Source organism: Pezoporus flaviventris, unplaced genomic scaffold, assembly GCF_033815535.1.
Source record: "Pezoporus flaviventris isolate CSIRO_AGI_PZ_B2104156 unplaced genomic scaffold, CSIRO_AGI_Pfla_v1 ptg000002l, whole genome shotgun sequence".
Lineage (NCBI taxonomy): Eukaryota > Metazoa > Chordata > Aves > Psittaciformes > Psittacidae > Pezoporus > Pezoporus flaviventris.
The window spans coordinates 44,657,645-44,682,836 of record NW_026892550.1 but is presented as its reverse complement, the minus strand read 5'-3'; the positions used below and the strand labels follow the sequence as shown (position 1 = coordinate 44,682,836).

Sequence of the window (25,192 nt, the reverse complement as noted above, 5' to 3'; positions counted from 1 at the left end):
AAAAATCCCACATGTGCACCCCAAGAAATCTTTGTGGCACACGGAAGTGGCTACAGCAATTATTTTGTGGTCGGGATGCTTTCGAGCAGCTTGAATGTAGATAATTATGCAGTGAATACGTACCCTGGAAGAAACGATCCACATCAAAGCCTGTAATGTCTGCAGAAAAATGCAATAGTAAATAAAAACTTCTGCCAAAACAAGAAACTTGACGTTAAGGGTAAGATGGATTGTTTCCATTCTGGATCAGCTGGGGAGCAGGGAGTTGAAACTGGCCTTGTAATAGAAAGCATACTGCAGTATTAACATCCATCTGCTAGAAAAATAAAAGCGCTGCATTTAGAACTGTTAAAACATTTTAGAAGACTCGAGGTTCCTCAGGGAACTTTGGTCCTTTCCTTTGGGTATAATTTCACAATTGCATTTGACATAAGTTCCCTTTTAGATTCATATTCTGGAAGCATATTTTGTTTTCCTGGTGTGGTTTTGTGAGTGACCATATTGCTTAGGCTTCTCTGAAAGCTCCACTATTAATGTTATCTTAATAGCATTTTAATGTTTATCACTTCAACAGAGATCTCTTTTGCCTTTCAGAAACCAGTCTGACCAGATTTCTCAACTTTGTACTCCACAAGTATGCCAATTTGCTGTAACTGTCTATGTTAATGTTGTAAAAATGTGTTTATGGTTCCAGTGTTCTAAACAACTTAAATAGTAATTGTTTCACTGCCAGGAAAATAGACCCTACAAGCACTTGCTTTAAAAATACAATGTGGGCTCTACTGAGCCTCTCAAAAGCTGTTCAGAGCATCACATGGTATGCATACTTTGCAGCACTGCACTCTGAGAGGACTCTCTTTGGGTGCGAGTGGAGAGAAAGCACTGCTGCCTGGCTTAGAAAAGGTCCCCATGTGTTTTGTTTTGTGTCATGTGCTACTTGCAACACGTCTCGTGTTTGAAGGTCAGAATGAGCCAAAATTTCAAGCCCTATGCAGCATCACTTGCATTTCAGAAATTCTGGCTTTAATCTGTTTGAGAAAGTTTGTTTTGTGGCTTTTAGAGTAGGCAGGTCTCATGATGTCAGGAATCTAATAATTGCAGAATGGTTGGGACTGGCAGGGTCCTTACAGATCATCCAGTTCCAACCCCCTGCCATGCGCAGGGACACCTCTCACTAGACCAGGTTGCTCAAAGTCCCATCCAGCCTGGCCTTGAACACTGCCAGGGATGTGCCCTGTAAAATTCTCTGGCTATTCCACTGTGGTCCCTTTTCCCTCCTTCCTGCATGAAGGTTTCTGCATCTGAGTGGTGAACAGGATCGGTAAAACAACACATCCTAAAACTACTCCAGACAGCTCCTCTGGTCAGCAGTGCTGGCTTATCCCACCTTGCAGGGTCAGTGAATTGCCACGTTAGCAGTTCTACCTAGAAATGGATGTAATGCATGGTCAGTCTGTGGGAACTGATTTACAGATGATTCTCCAGACTTAGCTACCTGTTCTTAGCTCTTTCAGAAAAGCACACACAATAGATTGCATTTGTCATGGTTTTTGCTGCTTTCTTGGATAGCAGTTGATACTGTGAAGGGGCAACTTTGGCAAAGCCATAATTTCGTACAGGACCAAATATCACATGGAAAGAAAGCAAAGACTTTTCAGATAAGCACTTACTGAAAGTCATTTTTCTACTCACAGGGCATTTCTCTACAAGCAATCAGGCTTAATATTGCTACCAGTTTTTACATAGCCTTTCAAAATGTCTTTTGGCTCCTAACAAATGCCTGTTACCAACTGCTATGGCTGTGATTTTACCAACTGGTAAATCCAGCGTTCAGGCTGCCACTGACAGACAAAGCACAAACCTGGCACTGACACACCCTGTCGAGTCCCATTCATTTCAAGATACTCTGAACAGTTAAACCTGTGCCATCTGCTTTACACAGCTCCCATTTACGTGATTGGGTTTCCAAATTATTTCAGGCCATAGGAGGGAGATTCGGTAGGTACTGAGTGCTGTGGGAAACCTGCTCTTGAGTTTGCAGCTGGAAGGCATGCAGTCGGGTGTCAGGGCCAGGCACATAGCACCTAATCCTCTGCGGCAATTCCTGGCTTCTGAACCAGACAAAGTTGCCTGAGTAACTGTCTGGAAGGGAGGGTAGTGTTGTACTTGGAGTTGCAATGCCACAGCCTAAACAGGGGTGCAGCTGGAACACCTGAAACTGTTTTTAAAAACCTTTCTTTTTTTTTTGTCATAGGGTGGGGAACAAGGCTCCCGGTGTTTGACAACAATTTTCTGGATGAGCAATTGTTTCTTAAGCAACAGCCCGCTGCTCTTTTGCCACTGGCTAATTGACAGCGCGGGGGATTATGTGTGGAGGAGAGAGGATGTAACGAGCAATTACTGGGTAAGAAGAAGAATAAGGCAGGAGGAAGGCCCTCTTTAGAAAGAACATGCCCTTGTGCGGTGGGGGCTCAGCTGTTCTAACCGCAGTCCTGTCCTTTGGTTTCCCCTTCATTCCCAGCAAGTGAAACTCCATGCTGCTCATCTGCTCTCAATAACTCTTCTGCTGGGAAGAGTCTGATTTGCTCCCTTTGAGTTCAAAAATTCCACCTAACTTTCCTAAACACCTCTGGGCTTAACCCACAATCCTCTCGCTCCTGGTTCTCACCGGGCTTCCTATGCCCACTGGCTTGGAAGTGTCACTCAGCCAACCCCATCTGGGATGCTCACTCCGTCTTTAATTGAGCACACAGGACAGCCACTGCCTGTTCTTCCACCTGCTGCAAGCACAAGCTCACTTTCTGACAATGAGGCAACATTTAACTCTAATTCACTGGACGAGCTGCACCTTTCCAGCACCAGGGACGAAAAGGTTCAGAGGCTGGACCGTTGTGAGAAGAGGAGGATACCCTAAATTGTGTGGTAAGACTGTGGTACCTCCAGTGCTAGATGTGGTGTTGTAGTAAAAGCATCTTTGCCGCTTGTTTTTTTCTAGAGTAGGCAAGGATGCATTTCATTGTGTCAAGCCACTGTCCACTCCAGCCCAGCTCTCCCACCTTTCGTGTTTGAACCACTGCAACTACACTGGGGTGAGAAAGTTGAAAACATAGCTTAGATAAACTTAAAAATGGTGTGTCCTTTCCACTTTGCCTGCAGTAATTGTTCAGTCAACAGAAACATCGTTTCACCAGCCTGAAATAATCCCTAGGAATCAGTGAAGTGTATAAGCATTTCGCAGGCACAGTCTGTGCTTCCCTGGGGTGTTACACACTTTCCCCTTCACAAGACTGCAGCAGTTTCAGAAGAGGTTTCACTGGTGCAGCCACACCAGTACAATACTGGCTAATGTCCAGGTTTAAGCAAGGCCTAAGGTTTCCTTTAAACAGGGAGAATTTGGTGCTCTGGGCAGAGGAATTTACTTTTCTATTGTCCTTTCCTTTTCCTGAATGGGAAGCCAGAAAAAGAAACCCTACACCAAACCCCAAGCTGATAGCTCTAGGTAACAGCTGCTACTTGCTTCACCAATTCACCTACATGGGTAGTTCAGTCCCAAACTCCAGTTACCAGTGTCTCCCTTTTCACTCTTTTCTTTGAGTATCTCTGCAGCTCCTCTTGGACTAACAAAACCCTGCTCACAAGGTAAGAAAGAAACAGGAAAATCCGCATCCCACCCACCCCTCCCTGGTTAATCCCTGCCTTCAGCCTTTTGTCTGGGGACCCAGCAGGACCCAGGTTGTGTCTTACTGTGCCCAGTAAGAGGTTTCCTCTCCCAGCTGGTGCTGGGGCCCTGAAGCACCGCTGCAGGATAGGAAAAGCATGCCAGTCCTGGCAAGTCTCCCCTTGCCAGCCAGCCAGCCTTCTTGGAGACCTGTATGGTTAGGAGGAGAGGAAGAGAACAGCAGGGATGGCCTGACCCTGCACTGGAATGTATATGGTGTCCTTATAAGCCATGTGCAGAGTGGGGCATGCAGCTACTTTAGCACACCAGAACATCCTCCAATATGTTGACTGGCATCACCAGAGCATCCTGCATCATTTTTCAAAGGTCTCTGTTGGTGACTGCTCCTTGCCCTTGTTTCATTTGTCATTCCAGGGCTGGAACATTCCTGTAGCTCAGCTGTCTTCATGGGCCTCTCCTGACATGCTGTCCAAAGGTCATCAAATACAATCTTCCCTCACCCACAGCCTCTTGGCTTGGAGGTCTGCCAAGCTGAAGCTAAGTGGTAGCACTCATTGCTCCATGAGGCCTCTCAGGTGCTTGAGCAAACAAAGACTGGAGCAGAACAGATGCCTCAGTAGCACGTTCAGAAGTACTCACAGGTTCCTGCCTGGGACCTGCTGTTCTGCCCTGCTCTTCTCAGGCTGAATGCTGTTAGAGGTGGTTTGCAGTGTAATTCTCTCAGCTGTTGCAGAAAGTTCTGTTTCTGTCAACTCTGCAATGTAAAATTCAGTTATCTGTCCAAACCCTAATTTCCCTTATGCAGCTGCATCAGCTGAGCTAAAGGGAATGTATCAGTACCTTGGGTAAAACTGGATTACTTGATTTCAGCGTGGTCTTCCTCTCATCACTTATGTTTGCACTATTTCAGCTCTATACACGTTCACCGAGTTACAGCCCAATCCCCAGCTCCTTGTTAAAAAGGAAATAAATCTTTCCACCTGCTATGGAGGAGAGCACGTAGAATTAACCACGCAGGCTTGCCAAGGGATAATCACACTGCACTGTGACCCGGGGGCCTGGCTGGTTTTCTCATAGTCAGGATGAGGATGCAAGATTTGCCTACATAAGAGCACTTCAGTGCTGACAGTAGCTATCAGCAGCAGATGACAATGTTGTGCTGAACAGGATCCTCGACTTGAAAGCCAAGAGAGGAACAACTTTCTGAGCTATTTCAGCCTACTTGGAGCTTGATTTTTACCTCAATTTCAGACATCACAAGCATCAGTTTGTTTCTGTCTATGCTGCAACCTGATTCGGAGAAAACTCCAGGAACAAACTCGCCAACAGAGTTTCAAGTTGACAAGCAGCTATTCTTTATTGCGGAGCCGGGAGACGCGGAGGATAGCTCCTCCTAACTTGTGTCCCCGAATCGCCATACAGGTCATCCTTATATGGTCACTGGGCATATTACATCATTTTCCAGGAAGTTTCCCCGCATGCATACAAAAATGTGATGGTGGTCTTTAAGGGTCGTTTTTCTCAACAATGTTCATAACTAGCTTAATTAACATTACAGACGTAGCAATCACCCTGTCCTTCTACTTACCAGTTAGTTTAACTGCTCTCATCCTGGACATCTGCTAGTCCGGGATACTCCCTAGTAGATGCTTACACCAGCTTAATGGGTTTATTAACACCCTAAACATAGCAATCATCCTGTCCTTTTACTTATCAGTTAGTTTATCTGTGCCCACCCTGGACATCTGCAAATCCCAGATACTCCCCATCCCCAGGTCCTGTTTTTCTACTCTGCTTTTCTCACACCTTTTGTGCTAAGGTCCTGAGGACCTGAAACTGTCAACTACCTCCAAGAACCGCAGTTATTTTCCATTACAAAGCCATCAAACTTAACATTACTTAGAACTGATTACATTTTGTATTTTTGTGCCTCCTTGTCTCAAACCACATGTATTTCTGTACTGATATAACCTCACTTGTTACCGCTAACGATTATTTGCAAGCTGTGTATCAAACTGCACTGAGCACCAAACAGGTCTGACTTTATGAAACACTGAACCCGTTACAGTTTTAAGTCTCACACTCTTGTCGGAGTAGTGCGGAAAGCACTGGTGGTACTATTCAAATCCACAGCAAGAAAGTACTCCTCCTCCTCCTAGAAAAAGAATGTTGATAAAATACTCCCAGCATGAAGGTCAGCTCTGCAAAGCTGTTCTACCTTAACATTTCATCTACATTCATTATGCCTTTCTTTTTCCTTTTCTCCTCAGCCATAACTCTCTCCACCTGTTAAAGAAGATGCACTTACAGCTGCTAAATGGCAGGAAAATTACCACAGGAGTTGACTGGGAGATGAGTAAGTCCCATTACTCATCAGCAGCAAAAGGTATTTTGGATTGCCGGTAATTCCAGTGCTGACATAACCCTCACACTGACTACCAGGGCACAGGGAGCCATGATCTAACAGCTATGACCTCAAGGCCAAGCCTCAGAGGAGCCTGTACAATGACATCCAAATAACAGCCATAGAGCAAAGGCTGCAAAGGAGTCTCAGCCTAGGAAAAGTCAAGGCAAATCCAGAAAGTGAGCAGAAATTCCCTGCGTGGTAACCTAAGAGAATCTGGTCTTTCACCAGATGGTGATTATCTCCACCAAACTCCACACTGGATAGTTTGAAGACTGAATTGGGCTATGGCTCAGATGGTCCTCAGAGCAAAAGGTGCCAATACACATCACTGATAATTGTCCTTAGGACTTGCTTAGGGATGCAGGATGAAACTTTCAAGCCCAGTAAAATAAACCTGATACAACTGCTATTAGAGCTGCCTTGTGTTTATTGCTGTTGTATGAGAAAAGCAAACAGACAGGACATAGCAGGGCCAAGGCTCTTCCGGCAAGCCTGGCTTTGGCTAGTACAGGTGTAAACTTGTACCCTTCATCAAGCTGCTTGCTCCTCTCTCCAGTTCTGGCCTTCTCAGCTCATTCCAAGACACATTACCGTGGGAAACAATCATGGATGCAGGGCCAAGTCCCCTTTCTTGTGCATCGTGGCATTTTCAGAAGTATCTGATAACTTCAAACATACATCTACCTAAACGACTTGCAATGGCATGCCTGTGGGGAGGCTGAGCTAGCACGTCCTAGCCACCTTCCTGGTTATACAGACCTTAGTAACTTCTAAGGTAGGTTGGAGAGGATGTTTTCAGGTCTTCCCCATGCTGGCAGCTCACTAGTCCTCCAGCTGCTCCAGCCACCAGCTGCCCATACAGTACCCTTGACAAAATGCTTCTCTGACAGAAAGCTGAAAAGTTCCTTTCACAGACACACTGCCCACAAGGGTCAGTTCACAGCCTAGCAGTTTGCTCCTTTGACTTCATCTCAATCTACACCAGCTATTTCCAGCTCAATGTACTTTTTGCAAGTGCTTGTCACTTCCTTAGCAAAGAAACACTGACACTCAGAACAGAGGCAACTGTAAGAATGAAGACAGTGGGAGATGAATACAGACTACATAAAGGGAGCCTGCTGATTATTTTCATTAGCACCGACAAAACACAGCTGCATAGAAACAATGTCAGAAAGTGAAGACTACTGTCAGCTGCAGAGGAAGGGTGCAGCAAAATAGCTGAGGGATTCAGAGCCTCTCCGATGCAGCACTTAACCCTCAACTGCCTCAGTGTATGGAAGGAGAACAAGGGACCTGATGATACATTTCATTTCACGCAACATGGGACAGCAGCATTGTCTTCAGGCACAGACTGCACCTCTGAGGCTGGGTCTTTTTTATTTTACTTGTGATTTTTGCTCATGTACTTCAGTTTGAAGGCAGCTGAGCAATCACTAGTTGACAGGTACTCTGAAATGCTAACACTAATCTGCTATTACTAAGGAGGGAAAAATACATTAACAACCTGTGAACAAATACTGTATTTTCAGCTTTTAGATAGCTGTGTAGGCAGGCATTGCTTGTTACTTTCTGCCAGCAATTTCTCTGTGCAACAACTCCTAGTGCTGGAAGTCATGTTATCTGGTTTAACTCCCCTTTTGGAACTCAGTGATGTAAAGTGAGGATCACAGAAGATTTGTATGTAAAAAGCAAGCCTAACACAACATACCATCTCTCCTTGCAGAAGAGTCTAACACACACTTTGCACCCAGCAAAAGGAACAAGTTGCACAGGCATGGAAGTCTGCAGAACTAGCCAAGATCTGACCTGGGAGTTGAGTCACAAGATAGTGGCACAGAGAAAGCTTATCTCTGTGCATCTTTTTTTCTTTCATCACATGCTTCAGGGGAAGTCAGCTGTAAAACCAGGAGTTTTGTTCTTGTAATGAGCTTTAGCTTTGTGTGAGGATGCAAGCTATGTCAGAGTAGGAATAGTCCCAGGTGCCAAGTAGAGCTGCAATTATCCTGCAACAGCATTTAACAGTTTAAGCATTTACATATGCCTTGCAACTATGGAGTTCCTGTGAAGATGCTGCCAAAACCCTTTCCAGGAGCAGAAGGAAGACTAAAGCCTTCCAGTCCAGATGTTCAGGGATTGAGGTCTCCCACAAGTTCTTTTGATTCAGGAGCCTTGACATCCTTAATAAAGCAAACTCTTCTATCAGAATTGTTTAACCCTACTTTACTACAGCCGGAGGCTGAACTGCCTCTACCTATATAGGACATGTCTCTGTTCAGTAGCGACACACAGTACGCAGCAGATCCATCAGCTGCTATCTCTGGGTAGAGTTCTGCTATATCCACAACTGGAACAGCAGCAGGGATAACTTTTGAAAGGTTCAGATAATCATCTTGCAAAACCAGGAACATGCCAACATCACAGAGCTCTTCTGCAGATGTGAAACCCTCATTTACAAGGAATCCTTTGTTTCCTTGCCTGGTTCAGTATTTTGTTACTGAAAATCCAATCAATTAAATAACACTATTCCTGGTATTGGTTTATTTTGTCGAAACAATATACAGCTTACCAGCTCTGTGTCAGGGGGTAAAGGATTACACCATCCAAGAAGTGAGATGTAGCTAACCCTGACAACCAAACTGCCATCTCTGAAGACCTCAAGACAGTGCTTTAAAGACAAAAATACTCCTTGTTCACTTAACTGCTTTATCAAAGGGAAGGGCAAAAGTATCCTACAAACACAATCAGAAACAACAGTAATTTATTTATCAGGTTTATGCATCAAATCACATTTCATGCAGCAGCTATAAATACAAATGAAAACATTGTTTAAAACACTTTGTAACACACCATAACTTCAGAGCAAACTTCAGCTTCAAACTACCCAGTTAGCAGAAATCCAGTTTCATTGTTAGGTAATTAGTTGGCAAAGAGTATTGACTGTGACAAGTTTCAACCTGAATACACTCAGACATAAGACCTTCACATTTAAAATACATTATTTTGCTATATTTGGTCAAAAAGAAAAATTTATCATATAACCTCATAAAAAGTTAAACTTTCTAACAGGCCTCCTATGTTGACAGAGCAGGCTGTTAATGAAGGTATTTTTGCCCAATCCACAAGCAGCTCTGCTCTGCGAAGCAAACCACTGTTTTATCCTCAAGTTATCAATTTTATTATGATCTCCACGTTTTCAGTGCAAGCTCTACACTTTGTCACAGCTTCTGATGACTTCTTAAAGATTTTCTTTTCTTTTGCTGCTGTTGTTGCTTAAACCAAACACTGAACTCAAGCATTAGCATTTGAGCCAACCATTTCTGTTCTCATTAACAGACATAGTTGCTTTTTTGATGAGTAATGCTGAAGCCACTTTCCTAGACTACCCATACCTGCTGAATCTCCTCACGGATATGCAGTTTGTATCAGCAGAACAGTGCTCTGCTTCTGCTGCAGCAGCTTACATCACATCCCAGACACAGTATTTTCCCAAGGATGGGGTATGCTTTAGGCTGCTGCCAGTGTAGAAAAGCTGTGCGCGCGCACACACACACGCACACACTTCTAAGCTGTGTTAGGACTGCCTCCGGAGAAGACCTAGTGGTCAAGCAGCCCATTTTTCACTCTTCTCTCCCCTCCCAGCCCTGAGAAATTTCTCTGTTTCTTTTCAGCACTGCCTCTCCAGGGCACTGTCAATCACACGAGAACCATATGATGCTTCTCAGAGCCCCAAACCATCATCACAGAACAAAGCAAGGCCCCTCTGCTTCCCACTCTTTGACAGCCCTTTGTTTTAAAAGGTACATTTGGGAAAGTTTACAACCCATTAGACATTCAATTTCCTTTCTCTGCTTAGTCTCAAGGCCTGCTATGTGTTCTCAAGATACTGCTAGCTTTGGATTAGGAATGCTCCTTCCCTCCTGCCATCGGCACCTTTGGTTTACAGTGTCCAGGACAGACTGTTCACATTAGAAGTTTTTCAAAGCATTGCTAACACCCACTGTAAAAAGAAAAGTCTGGAGCCTCAATGTGGGCAAAGTGGCTGTAGCCCCCGAGTTTAAATTACCTTAGTCTTCCAGAAAAAGGTCCAATTTAAAGAAGGACCATCTTGTCCCATTTCATGTTTAATTTTTCTTCATAATTCAATCACAAAACCCTCCAGGTCTGCAGAGCCACTTGGGTGAACCCTACAACATGGAGCATCATCAAATCCGAAATTTTGGCTCCAACAGTCACGCAGCACAGATACAAACATTAATGTTAGTTTCTGTCTCTATATATATATATTTGCTTTTGTCCACTAAGGTAAACACTCATCTGAGTAACTGACTTGTATGTATAGTAATGCTCACAATTTGACAAACAAGAGTAGTTTCAGAGAGCACCTCAGATATCAGGTGCATCACACATTAGGCTTTCAGATGCTGGACCACTAAGAAAGAGAAAAAAACCTCAGAAATTCTGGATTAAATGAAATTAAGCCCAGAACATGAGTAAGCTGCTTGCCTTTCTGGATCTGGCAAGGCTACCAGTGCCACAATCCCTCATGCACTGTACACCTGGAATACCCTAAACATTTCGATGGGGAAGTAAGGAATTCTTAGAACTCTAGTCCTTCACACCTTTCTTCATATCCACTTCTGAAGCCTACTACTAATAAAAAAGTACTAGTACACAGGGAGATTAGTTCAATCACTCAGTTGTAATAACGTCAAGGACCTCATCTTCGTTTTGTGCCCCCAAACCCTGCAAAGACAAGAAAATAACAACTGTCAGCTCTACCATAGCCTTTCCACAGAGCTCTGTAGCTCTGAAAAGGATAAAGGTGGCAAGTGAGATGAGTTCAACATAATCACATAAAGTACAAAAGCAAGCACCTGTGGGCTGAACAGCCTGAGAAATATTCCATTCTTGCAGTTTAAACAACCTGCTTTCCACAAAGAACATGCTTATACATTTGCTAGAGAAGGGCATGGGTAGTGCATGCCAAAGGGGAAAGCTTTAAACTAATGCACCTTGCAGGCAAAGACAAGCTTGACATTGGTGATACCATAGCTGCTGTAGGCCGGTGGGGAGCTTCATGCCCCACAGCGCTGCCCTAGTTGAACACGAAACAGAAATAAGGGACACCATTACATGCCCACCTGTACCAACTGGTAAAATAAAACACAGGATGCTTGCTGAACCTCAGCTAACACCAGTGTATTTATGATAGGTTCAAGTCTCTCTAGCTTCATGAGATTAAGGAGTCTTTTGCCTTACCAGAAGCAGTTCTTCTTCCTGAACTACCTTGTGTGGCATTGCTTGGCTGCCCATTCATTGGAGGCGCAGCTGTGTGATCTGTCCACATATTGTAGTATGGGGAATGTGGCCGTGCTCTGATGAGAAACAGAGGAGAAAGAAGGTTTCGTTAGTGACATTATGAAAAATTAAGTAGTTACCTTTCCAAACAAGGGGACTGCATCTGAGGGAAAACTGTAAGCAGGCAGTTGTTTCAAAGCTGGAAACCTCCCCATTTAATGCATTCACATGTTGAGAACAAGAATATCCAGTGTTGTTTAAATACACTTAAATACAGCTACATCCCAGCCACATTAAGGCAAAAAAGAAAACATCCCTCTGTTTTGCTCTTTTAACTACTTTGAAAATGTTGTATCATTAAGACTATCATTGTGACCTTTGACTCACTGAATCAAATTACTTGCTTCTGTGGATACGGAATTTCCTGCCATTGAAGTTTACAAATCTCTCTCACACATGCTGACCAACATTTTCAGGCACACCATTTCAAATGACTGAGAAAAGTTAAAAAATAAATGAAGTATTTTAAATTAAAAGAAGCCCAAGTTAGAAAGCTTGTTCATATGCCAGGACTTAAAATATTCACTTCAGCCCCTAATCTTCAACAGTAAGGGGAAGCTACTGAAATGAGGCCTGTGTGTGGAAATTAAGGAACCAGCCTGTATGTAGATAATACATAAATACAACGCTTAAACACAAGGGACATATTTAAGACTTAAAAAATATCAAGTCAAGAAAACCTTTGGGACATAGTAACTTTTCTCATTCTTAGCACAGTTAACATAATAAGATCATAGAATCATACAATCTTTTTGGTTGAAAAAGACCTCCAAGATCATTAATCCAAGATACAACCTTTTAACCTCTAAAGCTCTGGAGTGATTTTATAGACAATTTCTACTGTCGATGGCATCATCATCTCAGTTCCATCTTACCTGACTCTATGAGATCAAGACTGCACATTAGGCACTTTAGAAATTCTCTTACTTCCCAAGTTTTTACTTCCTTAATAAACAGGCAATCCTGATAATGCTTCTGTCGTTACCAAAACCCCCCAAACTTTACAGTGGAGACAGATGCTTTAACACAAGTTTTCAATATAGAAAAAATGTATGTGGCTATATTTAATCTATTACTGCATTCCTACAGGATTAGATTTGATACACATGCAGTTATTTGATAAACAGAGGAACATTGTTGAGCTCTAAAGATTCCCTGCAGGAGCACATATTTTCTCTAGTGAAGCCTAAAATGGCAGCAATTGCTCCCTTTAAACTGTTTATCTAAAAAGGATGTGTTTTAAATGTTTAAAAGTGTTTAGCAAACATGACCAGCAGATGTTTACTCCAGCACTGAAGCTGCTTTTGAATACTGTTACGTTTTTTCCAAAATGCAACTTGCACATGACCTACAAGTTCTTTGGAAAACCACACCTCTTGGATTTCCACACATAGGACATTAGGAGCCTGTAGATTAAAAGGCTGTTAAATTTGACCCTACTGAGTATTGCAGAAGAGCAGTTGCCATCCAGACTGACTTTAGAAGAGATGACACTGATACAAGAAACCCATCTGCAGGTGGTTTTATGCTAAATATTATTATTTAAGGCAGCCTGAGGATGGATTGTTTAAATGCTCATTTTAAATCTGCAGGCCATTGTGCCAGGTCAGAATAACCAGCTAAAGCGGAACAAAATACCTCAGTCTTCCCTATTCCTCTTATCAAGAAACATGCTTAAAATGTCTTTGCTGCTGGAGCTATAGATTGCCTCTCAAAATTGTTCTGCCAGTAGGATTTTATGGCTTGAACAATACAGGCCTGAAAGCTTAGCAACAATGCAAATCCAGTATATAGCATAGCCAGTAAAAGCTTAAACACATAAAATCTGGTAGCATGCATATTTTACCTGTGACTGCCAGCCAAGTAGCCTAGCAAGCCTCCCGCTCCTAATCCAGTCCAAAATCCTGGTCCTGAATTGGTTCCATGATAGGAATGGGCCCCAAAGCTGTTATCATCTTAAATAAAATGAAAATGAGAAACAGATCAGCTAGTGGCACCTAATCCTCAGGCCAGCTGTTGCAACAACATTCTCCCCTGTTGAAAATAATGGAAAATGAGACAATAAACTTGCTCTAATTTCAGTAGATTCTTGATGATGCTTAAATTCAAAAGCCCCACAGTTTGGAAAGCAGGAAAAACCCCAAAGAAACAAATACTAATGTAAGGAACTTTATGTTAAAAAATAGCTTCCACTCAATCTCACAGCCCTGATGTTTGCAAAACATGGCAAAGAGTCCCTGCCTGCAGATTTATAAACAGACAAGTTAGATTAAAAACAGAAAGAAAATGAAGAAAGAATAATCTACTCAAGGTCACAGAGCAGGTCAGCAGCAGAGACAGGAACAGAAATCAAGTAGTTAAGACCAAACAGTGAACTAAGCACTAAGACACACAGCTTCTAATCTCACTCAGAACAGCTGCACATTTTGAGTGGCTCAGTTTAATGGCTAACATTACTTTGTATTGTTTCTGGTACTCCTAGTCTGGTATTTGTTATCAAAAGACACCCTAACTGCAGTCACACTGCAAAGTTCTCATTATGCATGAGTCACCAATCTTGACAAACACCGAAATGAAACTGCAAGCTATCAAGTGGGTTATGGGGGAAGGAGAGTCACAGATATTTTACATATGACCTGCATAACATGAGGTTCTGACTCAGAACGGAATGCCTTCTTCCAGTCAGAAATTAAAAGAAAAAGCACAAACCCAAAGTAGAATAATTTTCTGGTCTAGAGAAAAACACAGGCGCAAGAATAAGCTCAACCACAATTTTAACACATAAGGAAGTGTAAAAGGCAAGGACTGAAGGTGACATCAGGATCTTCCTGAAGAATGCCCACCTAAGTAAGTGAAACAGATTTTGTATGTTGAAGTTATATGAGGCCTTGTTTATCTTTAAAATGGTGTGGATTGTTTGAAATTATGAAAGATAAAAAAAAATAAAAAATCATTTTAAGTATACACTGGATATGATGCTGACTTTCAATTTGAATGCATTGGGAGAAAGAAACTCAATGGGATGATGTAACCATTAAACTAAGATGATTTGGAATAACAACAGCAAAAAAAGAACTTAATTTACTGTAAAACATTATTAAGCAGGAAGATGAACTAACTCATTTGTTCAAAAGCACCGTGGCTGAATGTTGACTCAGAAAACAGTCATTTCTTGTTGAAATATCTACAGTAAACATCAAGGATCATGTCAAACCACTAACAGAGAAAAAGTGGAACTTAAGATAGGCTAGCTAAACAAGTTTCACAGAACTCATCCTGAATGTTAAGGGGATTTTAAATTAAGCAAATTAAACATCAACAGCAATAAGTGAACCACATGGCTTTTCATTACCATCTGGATTTTCAAAGACTATTACACTCCTGGAACACATGGACATACGCACTCAAGAGATGTGCTTCTGCTCCACTGCCAAAAATCTAAGACAGACACTGGATTAATGAAGTAGCACAACACATAATGTTTTTAAGCTGGCCCCACGTTCAATAGGTTTTCCTCCTCATTCTGTTTGAAATCCAAGGAAAAATCATTGACAGTAGTTATTAAAAATGCTGCAAATTAAGCCTCATATGGCTCCCAATCTGCACTTTAAGTGTCTCAATTTTCAATAATCATCAAGAAAATGTACTTTCAAGGTCCTACACTTGCTAGATTTCAGACTCCTGCAATGAAAAATGCACTGGTGCAATTAACTGACAAGAAACAGGACAGGAAAAAAGAAAAGTAACTCCTTGTTCTGTTCTGCCTGTGCCCAGTATGACAGCATCCTATCTTATGACCAGAGCTTTCAGAAACAACCAATTAGCAAAGTCACTAGTAATACAGAGGCAGAATCCCTTTAATTTTCTGCTACAGGTACATCTGAAAGTGCTGCACAGGAGTATTCAAAAGAGTTATACTGGCACCCTCTGTTGGCCAAATGGCTTGAGCCAACCTAGAGGAAAGCATTGACAAGCATAACTACACCAAAAGCTTATGCTTTAGTAAACTTAGTCCTTGCTACTTATTTAACTGATAGAATCCCTTCTCCATCTCACAAAATAAACCAAACCAAACAACTTGTCAGAACATAATCTGAGTTCCAATGGTGTGAGCATCTCACATGTTCACAGGGTTAGACAAGTTGGTCATACACCAGATGAATCATGTTTATTTCCCTTGGACACTATGACCTTCTAAGGCAGACAATTTATTAAGTGACAAAAGTAATCCATTTTCTGGGAAAAGAAAACGTGTATCTTTTCCTTACAGTAGTCTTGTCACTGCACATGGAATTTCCAGCTTCAGACAAAAGGTACCACATGAGCTTCAGACAGTGTTTTATGCTCTGGGAGCCAAATCTTTCAATCACTAGGACTACACTGAAGCACCTGTTATACAGGACCAGTATATGACACTTAATTCCATCAGTTGCTTTGTGGGGTTAGCAGCCCAATGGCTGAAAGACCCTTCTGAAAAGCTTCCAAGTGCTTCTTTGGCATGAGTTTGTTTCTGCCTGTGTGAGACCATTCTCTCTTTCAGATGTTTTATGAAAATTATTGTCACAATCCTTCTGTTTCTCAGAGCAGAAAAGAACACTTGCAGAGCACTGGGAGATGGATTTTCAAAGGACAGCTTGCCCTGAAAGCCTGTGGTAAACCAAGTTCTTATTTTCACTTTTGAATGAAGAAGAGAATGCACTGCTGGCTGCAGGCTGGGCAGCCAATGCACAGAGGCAACTGCCGATGCACTGTCCATCCCACTGCCATGTCCCATGCCAATGCACTGCCCATGTTTAAGTCCATCTCACCTGCACTTACTGCAAATAAAACAGGACCCTCCTAGTTACTATTTTGAGAGCTGTAAACGTCTTATAGCCCTACCTGTGAAGCTGGATTTAAAACCAGGAGGAGGAGGTGCCGGATGACTCTGCCAGGAAGGCGTAGTGAATCCATCACCATCACCAGAACTTTGCTCAGGCTGCTCATTGCTAAGGAAGAACTTGTATACTCCAAAAGCAAGAGCCAGGAGAACAACTACAAGAATTGCTCCACCACCTGAATCAGAAGAATCCTTCCTTGACTCATAATAGCTAAAGCTTCCAGGGTTCTTCACTTTCCTTTCACCTTCCTCAGTCAGCTCTAGCCTGAACAGCAAACTACAGGAGCCCTTTAAGATGTAAGGATCATCCGGGTAATCATAGCCTTCACAGCTCACTTCGATCCGTCCAAACCGGTGGGTATTTTTCAGGTCTGCTTTGCACTGCCACTGAAAACAATAAACACAAAGTAAAACCTCCTGCTCCAGGGACAAAAAAACCTGTCTGCTCCCCCAGATATGCTCCAAAATAAAGCTGCATTTGCTAACAAACCATCTAAAAGGCCACAGGGTAAAAAATTTCTGAGCATTCTTATTTTGAAAAGGACAGGGAATTTGAAGTTAACCAAGACTGTCTTTTAAAATCCTGGAAGTTAAAAAAATATCCAATCTTTCAAAATACAGAACAGTTACAACTCTGGAAGATCCACTGAACAGGTTTTTCAAGTATCCCTTCTTCAGGCACAGGAATACTTCTAAAAATAACTTGTAGCCCGTGCAACAGTTACTTGATAAATGCCTGTCCCATGTGAACTGGATGGCAGCTGCAAAAACACAGTATGGAAGCATGAAATCCAGTGGACCTGATGACATTTGTGTCCACACAGAAATCAAAAGAAGTGGGAGAGGCATCATTAGGCATTCACATGCAACACTTTAACAATCAGACTACAATTATGCAGTTGAATATATGCCAGTTCCTCTGTCTCATATTTCCTTGACATAGCTGAACTTAACTATCACCTCCAACTGCAAGTAACACATTTTTTTGGGAGACACCCCCCCCCCCAAAAAAAAAGAAAGTAGTTTCTAAATTAATAAATCAGGACACCAGTACCAACTGCTAATTCAAGTCTGACCATACTTTTGCAATACTGTGTCAGTTTTAATTATCTTCAGCCTTGATTCCTGGTTAATCTATTGGCAGAAGCCTAGCCTGTAGCTAACAGAAATACCTGACTATTTACTGACTAGTACTGACAAACTAACATGCAAGAGGAAGTCATGCATGTAAGTCTGAAATTTAGCTTTTAAAATGTACAGCTGAAGTGATGCAAATATTTATAGCCCCTTCTACTCTAATAAAAATTGGAAAACCATGCAGCAAAATCAAAGCAAGAGCATCCTCTGGGGTTCACAAGACTTCGATTTTCTAACCTCAAACATTTTAATTAAAACTAATGAAGGTTTGCTACACAGCACTTTTACATTAGAGACTTTGGGAATATTTCAAAGCTATACCCACAGCACGAAAAACCCAAATCCAAAAAGTATTTAGATTAAGTTTTAGTTGTTAAAGGTCCTCTAGCAAGAGGCAAATTGAACTGATTCTGTTGCACCGTTACTTCAAAAGTTGCCAAGTCTGGGGGAAAAGGATTTCATGAAACGTTTAACCAGTTTTAGACAGTTACCTGTACATCATAACCATCCCAACCCTTGTTGTAACACTGAACAACCTCCGGGATCTGGGAGCATCCAGCAGTGCCTCCTGTGCATTGCAACTGAGGGACTGCAGCTGTCCGCCGGGCTGTCGTGTACTGCCCTCTGTGGAGAGTGAGCGCCTGCACTTCCCGCAGCAGAACTCTCCCTGAAACAGGTGGCACAAAGGTCAACATTTGTCCAGAGGGCACAAGGACCTCCTTTCAGAACAAGGCTGACGATATAAAGGACACAACAGCGTGCTTCTTTAAGAGACGAAGCCTTCAGAAGCACCAAAGGCGCAGAGGGGAACACAGCAAAGTTCTCCATCCCTTGGGAAGAAATCTGGGATATTCCTCCCAGAATGTACAACCACCGCGGATCGCAAAGGGGGATTATTATGCGCCACAAGACAATTTAAAGCGAGACAAAATCAAGAAGCCCTCCTGGTACAGGCCCAGAGCTTCCCCCTCCCCGTGCCAGGCCGCCGCTAACCGGCAGCACCCGCCCCAGCGCCATAGCGACGGGAGACACGCAAGAAGCAACTAAGGGCCTCACAGAGACGCAGCCAGCCCCACGGCTCTCACCGTGCTGGCCCCAGCGCCATAGCGACGGGAGACACGCAAGAAGCAACTAAGGGCCTCACAGAGACACAGCCAGCCCCACGGCTCTCACCGTGCTGGCCCCAGCTCCACGCGGGGCCCGCGGCAACGCGGAGGAGGAGCAAGAAGAGCACAGAGAGAGACCGAGCCTCAGGCACAAGCCGCCCCACAGCCGCCATAACAGCTCTAAGGTGAGTCAACCCTCTCCTCCGCGGACGGCACCTCTCATTGGCTAATGCTACAGGAAGGGGCCAGGCAAGAATTTGAGCATGCGCACCGGGCACCACCCCGAAGCCCCATCCTGGTAGCCATCGGGGCCAATGTGCGGCGAGGGGGCGGAGCCTCGCGGGAGGGCTTCGCGTGACAGCGCGGCACCGGCTTCCCGCGCTTCGCAGACGGGGCGGAGCTGATGCCGTGACCGTTCACGCGCGCATCACGTAACGCGCGTCACGTGGCCGGAACGTGGGAGGAGACGGGGCGGAGCTAGGCTCCGCGCATACGCTCTCCTCTCCCGGCCGCGCCAGTTCCTGTTTCCGGCGCGGGGCCTTCCGCCGGTGCGGCTCGCGGGACGGGCGGCGCCATGGCCGGCATCAAAGGTGCGCGTGGCGCGATGGAACGGGCGCGCTCCACCCCTCCCCGCCCCCTCTCCCCCGTTCCCCACGGTGTCCCGTGCGGCGCCCGAGGCCCTGTGGGGAGGGGTGGGTGGGTGGGCGGGCCTGGGGCCACCGTCGCTGGGGTCGCACCCCCGTGGGGGCCCGGTAGCCGTAGGGGGGCTCATCCCTGGGAGAGGAGCGGGGTTCTTCCAGGGCTGCCCGGGGTACAGCGGGGCTCTGTGCGTCAGGGCCGCGGTCGCGGTTACCTGGCGGTGGTGGTCGGTGGTTTCTGCGGCTTGTGGGACCCTTCATCTGTGTCGGTTTGTGTTCCCGCTATAGCCTTGATTAGCCTGTCCTTCGGGGGAGCGGTCGGACTGATGTTCCTGATGCTCGGATGTGCCCTTCCTCAGTACAAGTAACGCGCACTCTCTTCCTGTTCCTCGGGGTATTTTTTCATGGCTGTAACTGTGGAATAGTCTTGCTGTTGTAACGATGGACTGAAAAATTATTTGTGGGTGGGAGAGATCTAGGGTATTTTTGGCTTAAAAAAAAACCCAAACAAAACAGGCCAGCCAGGATTAATTAATTGTAAAAATGAATGCAACAGAAGTTAAGTTTTACCAGGCCTGGTTGCAAACTGCTAAAGAATGCACTGCCCTAACATGTCCCCAGTGTTGTTCGTCTGGTATTGACATGCAGATGGCTTCTCCCAACGTAGATAGTGTGTATTACTGGGGAAGTGTTTGCCTTTTCTTTGCCTACTTGGTGGTAGCTGGACTGTCAGTGACTATCGGGTGGGCACTGCACCATGCTTTGTATTGCAGCATCTGCAATAACTGTGTTTGCGTTTGGTCTGCTCATTTCTGTCTCCCCCTTGCCAGGATATACAAAATAGTAGACCAGAAGTTGAGAAAATTAGGCCTGTGGCTCTGACCCTTTGCAAGTGAATGCTGACTTTAACAGAAAATCTTTTAAATTGACTTACTTAATGTTAAATATTCTGTTAGTGGCCCTTTTAGTGGCTATGCATCGCAGTTCTTTACACATGACTCACTTTCTTACACCAGCTTGTTTATGCTCCAAAACCAGGGTTAGTGACACAGCCCCCAGGTAAGGAGATCATTATGCAGCTATGCAGCCACACTCCAAACAATGCCATAAGGTTTTATTGAAACAGTGAGCAACTGCATTACTGTGTCTGAGAAATCTAGTATGGTGAGCTGTAAGCAATGAAAGAAAACGTTGCCAAATTTGATGGTACAATTTTTGTAGGTTATTGTTGGTTACATTCAGATTAAAGAAAAGCCTTGGTACCCCATGGCAGCGGAGTGTTGGGGCTGAGAACAGTGCTTTGTTCTGTGGATGTGCAGGTTAAACTTCAGAGCTCAGCTTGTGTTGTTATGTGGCGTTAGATGTAGGCTTGCTTAGTGAAGTCACGCTTCGTGAATATCCTGTTAGTGAGCTCTCTGCTGCTGAGGTCAGCTGAAGCTGCTCACAAACTGGTTAATGTCAGCTGCTTCCAAAGAGGATTTGCTTTCTCTGGGCATGTGCCTCCTGTCCTGAATGTGGGTGCTGGATAGGGAAAATGTCTTGCACTGATTTTTAGGGAGAATGTGAAGTAAATCAAGTTAATCTTAACTTTTCTTCTCCTTTCTTTTTCAGTCAGTACTGGCCACTGTTTGTTCTGTTTTTTTACATCCTGTCTCCTATCCCATACTGCATAGCAAGAAGATTAGTAGATGACACAGATGCTACAAGTAATGCCTGCAAGGAGCTAGCAATATTTCTTACAACAGGCATTGTCGTCTCAGCGTTTGGGCTACCAATAGTGTTTGCCAGAGCAGAACTGGTTAGTAATATTTCAATCTATTCTTTGTTTTTACTAGAAATCTTGTTCTGTTTGTTTATTACTCAAGGTAAAGCTCTCATGCGCTAAGCAATTCTTATAAATACATACTTAAGATGCCTGCTGTGGAAACAGAACAGGATTTCTTGCCTGCAAAAAAAAACTAATACTTAACATGGTAGCATGACAGAATGTCATGATTGCCAATGGCTTCACCTGGCCATTGAATAAGCCATAACAGCCTATATGCAATGCAGAGAAAAGGGGCTAGAAAATAGAGTGGAAACTTAACAGGCAAGTAAAGAAACATCAAAGTGTGTAGAATACTTTGAAGGCAGTTTGTGGAACAGTTGGGCTAAAGAAGCATGAATATACAATGCCTTTTTTGCACTCAATGTACGTTATATTGATGTTGGGGTGTTGTTTTTTTTTAAACTTCTGAGTTGTCATTACATCTTTCCCAATATATGGCTTTTCACTGAAATCCTTTAAAAGATGACCTTGTTTGTGTGAATTTCAGAGAGCACTACTAAGTCCAAACATCATGGAGTGCTCTCTTACAAAATCTCTTCAGGCAAGAACAGCTCAGAGGGTCAGTTTGAATGCCTTCGAGTAATCACTTACTGTCTTTGGAAAACAGTCACCTCCTGTTTTGTTACTGGGATATTATAGAAGTGTTCAAGGCCAGGCTGGATGGGGCTGTGAGAGACCTGGTCTAGTGGAAGGTGTCCCGGCCTGTGGCAGGGGGTTGGAACTGGATGAACTTTTGAAGGTCCCTTCCAACCCAGACATTTCTCTGATTCTGTGATTCTATGATACTTGCAGGTTTAATAAAAGTCTTACAGCATGGTCAGCAAGTCTACCTGGGCTGCAGATATGTTTGATGCTGCTACATAGCCTTACCTTACAGTTTTTGGATGCTGCAGTGAAACAGCTGTGCCTGTTAGCCAGCACTTTGAGCATGGCTAAAAGAACCAGTGCTGCTTGGCTAGTTGTGAATTGATTGAGTCATTCTGGATGAACTCAGCCTTCTTTTTGTAGCCCCAAATAATGAGATACCACCTTCTTGCATCATGGACCTGTTGATGAACTTTGTCTAGAGCATGACATTAAAACATTACTTTTTTTCTTGTCAGCGTTCAGTTCAAAACATGTCTAACAAAATTCCCCTTGTTCACAGATCTACTGGGGTGCATGTGCACTTGTTCTTACGGGGAATACAGTCATCTTTGCCACCATCCTAGGATTTTTCTTGGTCTTTGGCAGCAATGACGACTTCAGCTGGCAGCAGTGGTGAAAGGAAGAACTATCACAGACATCTTGTCATGCAGTGGCCATCCATACAAATGAGAGAATGGGCAATAAAGAGAAGTAGCGTAGCAAGCCTCTTGAGTATTCTAGATGCTCCTTTTCACCTTGTTCGTTCTGAGTGTACTACTGTTGCTGACAGGGTTCCTACATTTTTCATGAAGTGGAGAGATGATTCATTTCATTTTTATCTATGGTATGTTTTTTAGGTGCTCTCTTGGTTTAAAACTGTCATCCTTCTGTCCGGTGTTTATGTGAAGCTTTAAATCTGGAACAAGAACATTTAAACATGGTTTCAAAGAGGATTTAAAGTAGTTTGGTTGGTTTTGGTTTTGGTGGTTTGTTGTTTTTTTTCTGTAAGAAATTAAGCATTAATACTGTGTTTCAAAATAACTTTTTTTTATATTGTGATGAAATTATATCCAAGCTGAACGGAGGTAAGAGATTGTGCACCACGGTTGTCAATTACCAGATCAACAGATCTTTGCTATGTTTTAGCAGAGGCAAAACATAGCAAAGGGGTGAGGAGTGCCAGTTGCAGGTTTTAATTCAGCCCATACCTCAGACTGGGTGATGAATGTTGATAGCCTTCATTTCAGGAGAAGGCTGAGGAGCAGGTGGAGTTCTTTGGGAGAAGTCTTCAATTTTAACACCGCTAGCACTTTTACCTGCTTCATTATCACTTCTTGAGGGGATGTGATACTCACATACTCTCTAAATGTATTGATGTTATGACATACAAAACTAAAGTGTATTGTGGGGGAAGGGAAAATGATGTTTAAATTCCATTTTTTAAAAAAATATCTTTTGAACTCTTTCTATTTATAAGTATTGTATGGTTTTGAACTTTTATGTCAACTTCTTACCACAAAGATGGTAAAGTGTTCATTTATGGAACTACTGGTCTGTGTCAATTTGAAGCATATACAAGGCTATTTCCTCCTTGCCCTTTTTAATTTATTTTATACATAGTATATATATATATATAAAATAAAACAGCTTTTCAAATGTAGATTAAAACTTTGTGTTAACTTGCCTAAGAATAATTTTCCCTTTAAATTTTATTTCCTTTCACACAGTGCATCTGAGACATGACTTTTTTGGAAGTCACTGTCTGTACTGTGAGTTCACTGACTTTTTAAGTTCTTCTGCACTATTGGTTAGTAAGATTTAATGTTATGTCTGTAACTGTAGCTTGTGTTCTGTAAGATTGCACATGTAGCTTCAAATATTTAAGACAAGTTTTCTGTATACCTCTCAAATTGTCTGGATTTTTCATTTGAAAAAAATCTTCCATTAGACATTCCATGACAAGATGGTTGATGAGTGCCAGGTAATCAGGTTTGAGTGTACCACATGCAGGGATACACTTGACCAAACCTACTTCTAAAGTATATATTTTTTCAGTTCTTAAAACATCTACAAAACTTACTTCGCATAATTAAAAGCTGACAATTGCTATGGTTTAGTTTAACAACTGAGCAGTATGAAAAGGCACAGGTTTTAGGTGTAGTATTTGCGGATGTAAACAAAATATAAAGCTTGGCTATTTGAAGTCTGATAGTAAGATACAGATGACACATTTAAGGAACTGAAATCAGCAGGTAGGGCAGCAGGGGTGTAGCTACCTACATGTTGTGCTTTGTTAATGTTGTCCTGTGTATAAGAGCTCAGTTTGTGCTGGTAGAGGAACAAATAGGTGCCAAGAAATTAGTGTAGGAGCCAGTCTGTAGCAGATGGGTCTCTCTGCCACATGCAAACACTTCACCAGGCTGCCTGTGATGGTGATGTTTGGAGGGCTGTAGAAACGTTTATTTCGTCACCTTTTCCAGTGAGACTTCTGCATCCCTGCCCCCAGCAGAATGGATGCTTTGGAAAATCTTCCAAACCAGTGGCTACATTTGCAGTCCTTGTGAAGAAGGAATGCACAGGATTTGTATAAATTGAATCTGTCACTTTTTCTGTGGTCAGGAACTGTGTTTTCTTTCTCATTCTTGTACTGCTAAGCAGACTTCTCCACATAATGCTACTCTACAGATCACTGGCCATAGAGCTGACACTGTATGTATTGGCCATGCGTTTTTTGTATGTTAACAGCATTACAGTGTTACCTTCGTTTGCTTGCACACTGTGTATGTGCAGTGTTGCTTTGGTTTAAGAGCTAGACACTTGAGAGGTACAAAGCTTCCATATAAAATGCACTGAGATGGCGTTACCATCCTCTATAGAGAAAAACTTTGATCGAAGTTTTAAATAGCAATCTTGAGTTCTGTATGTTTTATCAAAAATACTCTAATAAATGAGTATTTTGTTTAAAGTACCAATTGCTTTTTTCTTTCTTTAATGTCATTGTCAGATAACTCTGTAGTTCTTCCGGGAGAGTATTCATGTAATTTAACTTGGATTACTCTATAAAATGTATAAAGAAGCTTGATTACCCTGTGCTGCACTAGTTGCACTGAGCTGACTTTGTTGGTTGTTTTCCACATCTGCACTTTATCTTCTGTTTGTTTGAATTATTCTGGTTTGTTGGTGTTGTTACACAAAGTGGTAGATAGGCACCTTCTGATGTATTGAGAACATCGTAAATTTTTATTAGGAAAAAAACAAGCCTTTAATATTTGTAATAATTTCTGAAATTTGAAGACGGATGGGAGTCTCAGAAGAAGAAAGTGAGGGGAAATGGCGGAAAACCCCTTGAGGAGGGCAATCACCTCCTTCACCCTCCCCACATGCTCTCTCCCCGGTCACGTCGGTCGACTTTTTTCTTCAGTTTATTCTTAGAAGGGGGGAAAAGTTGATTAAAGCATTAAAAAAAAAAAAAGCTCTTCAGTTGTAACACGGGAAGGGGAGCTGAGCTGAGTAATGTGGCAATAACCAGGGCG

General features: G+C 43.0%; 2 protein-coding genes across 2 annotated transcripts; one reads left to right on the top strand and one right to left on the bottom strand.

Moving 5' to 3' along the window:
* Positions 1 to 10,449: 10,449 nt before the first annotated feature.
* Positions 10,450 to 18,739, bottom strand: SARAF (store-operated calcium entry associated regulatory factor). The gene is made up of 6 exons (XM_061477219.1): positions 18,634 to 18,739; positions 17,952 to 18,127; positions 16,326 to 16,710; positions 13,291 to 13,399; positions 11,346 to 11,461; positions 10,450 to 10,829 (listed from the first exon to the last, which is right to left on the bottom strand). Exons 1-6 carry the CDS (start codon positions 18,737 to 18,739, stop codon positions 10,804 to 10,806), a joined length of 918 nt encoding a protein of 305 aa, XP_061333203.1. The 3' UTR covers positions 10,450 to 10,803.
* Positions 18,740 to 19,052: 313 nt separating this feature from the next.
* On the top strand, positions 19,053 to 24,627 carry LEPROTL1 (leptin receptor overlapping transcript like 1). The gene is made up of 4 exons (XM_061476819.1): positions 19,053 to 19,156; positions 19,493 to 19,568; positions 20,816 to 21,002; positions 22,180 to 24,627. The coding sequence occupies exons 1-4, from the start codon at positions 19,141 to 19,143 to the stop codon at positions 22,294 to 22,296; spliced, it is 396 nt and encodes a 131-aa protein (XP_061332803.1). The 5' UTR covers positions 19,053 to 19,140; the 3' UTR covers positions 22,297 to 24,627.
* The last annotated feature ends 565 nt before the right edge of the window (positions 24,628 to 25,192 follow it).

Coding starts and splice junctions, on each gene's coding strand:
- LEPROTL1 (XM_061476819.1), top strand. Junction 19,569..20,815: donor TGTGCCCTTCCTCAGTACAA/GTAACGCGCACT, acceptor TTTCTTTTTCAG/TCAGTACTGGCCACTGTTTG. Junction 21,003..22,179: donor TGTTTGCCAGAGCAGAACTG/GTTAGTAATATT, acceptor CCTTGTTCACAG/ATCTACTGGGGTGCATGTGC.
- SARAF (XM_061477219.1), bottom strand. CDS start 18,739: ATGGCGGCTGTGGGGCGGCTTGTGCCTGAGGCTCGGTCTCTCTCTGTG. Junction 16,711..17,951: donor GGGATGGTTATGATGTACAG/GTAACTGTCTAA, acceptor TATTGTTTTCAG/TGGCAGTGCAAAGCAGACCT. Junction 13,400..16,325: donor TTTTAAATCCAGCTTCACAG/GTAGGGCTATAA, acceptor ATTTTATTTAAG/ATGATAACAGCTTTGGGGCC.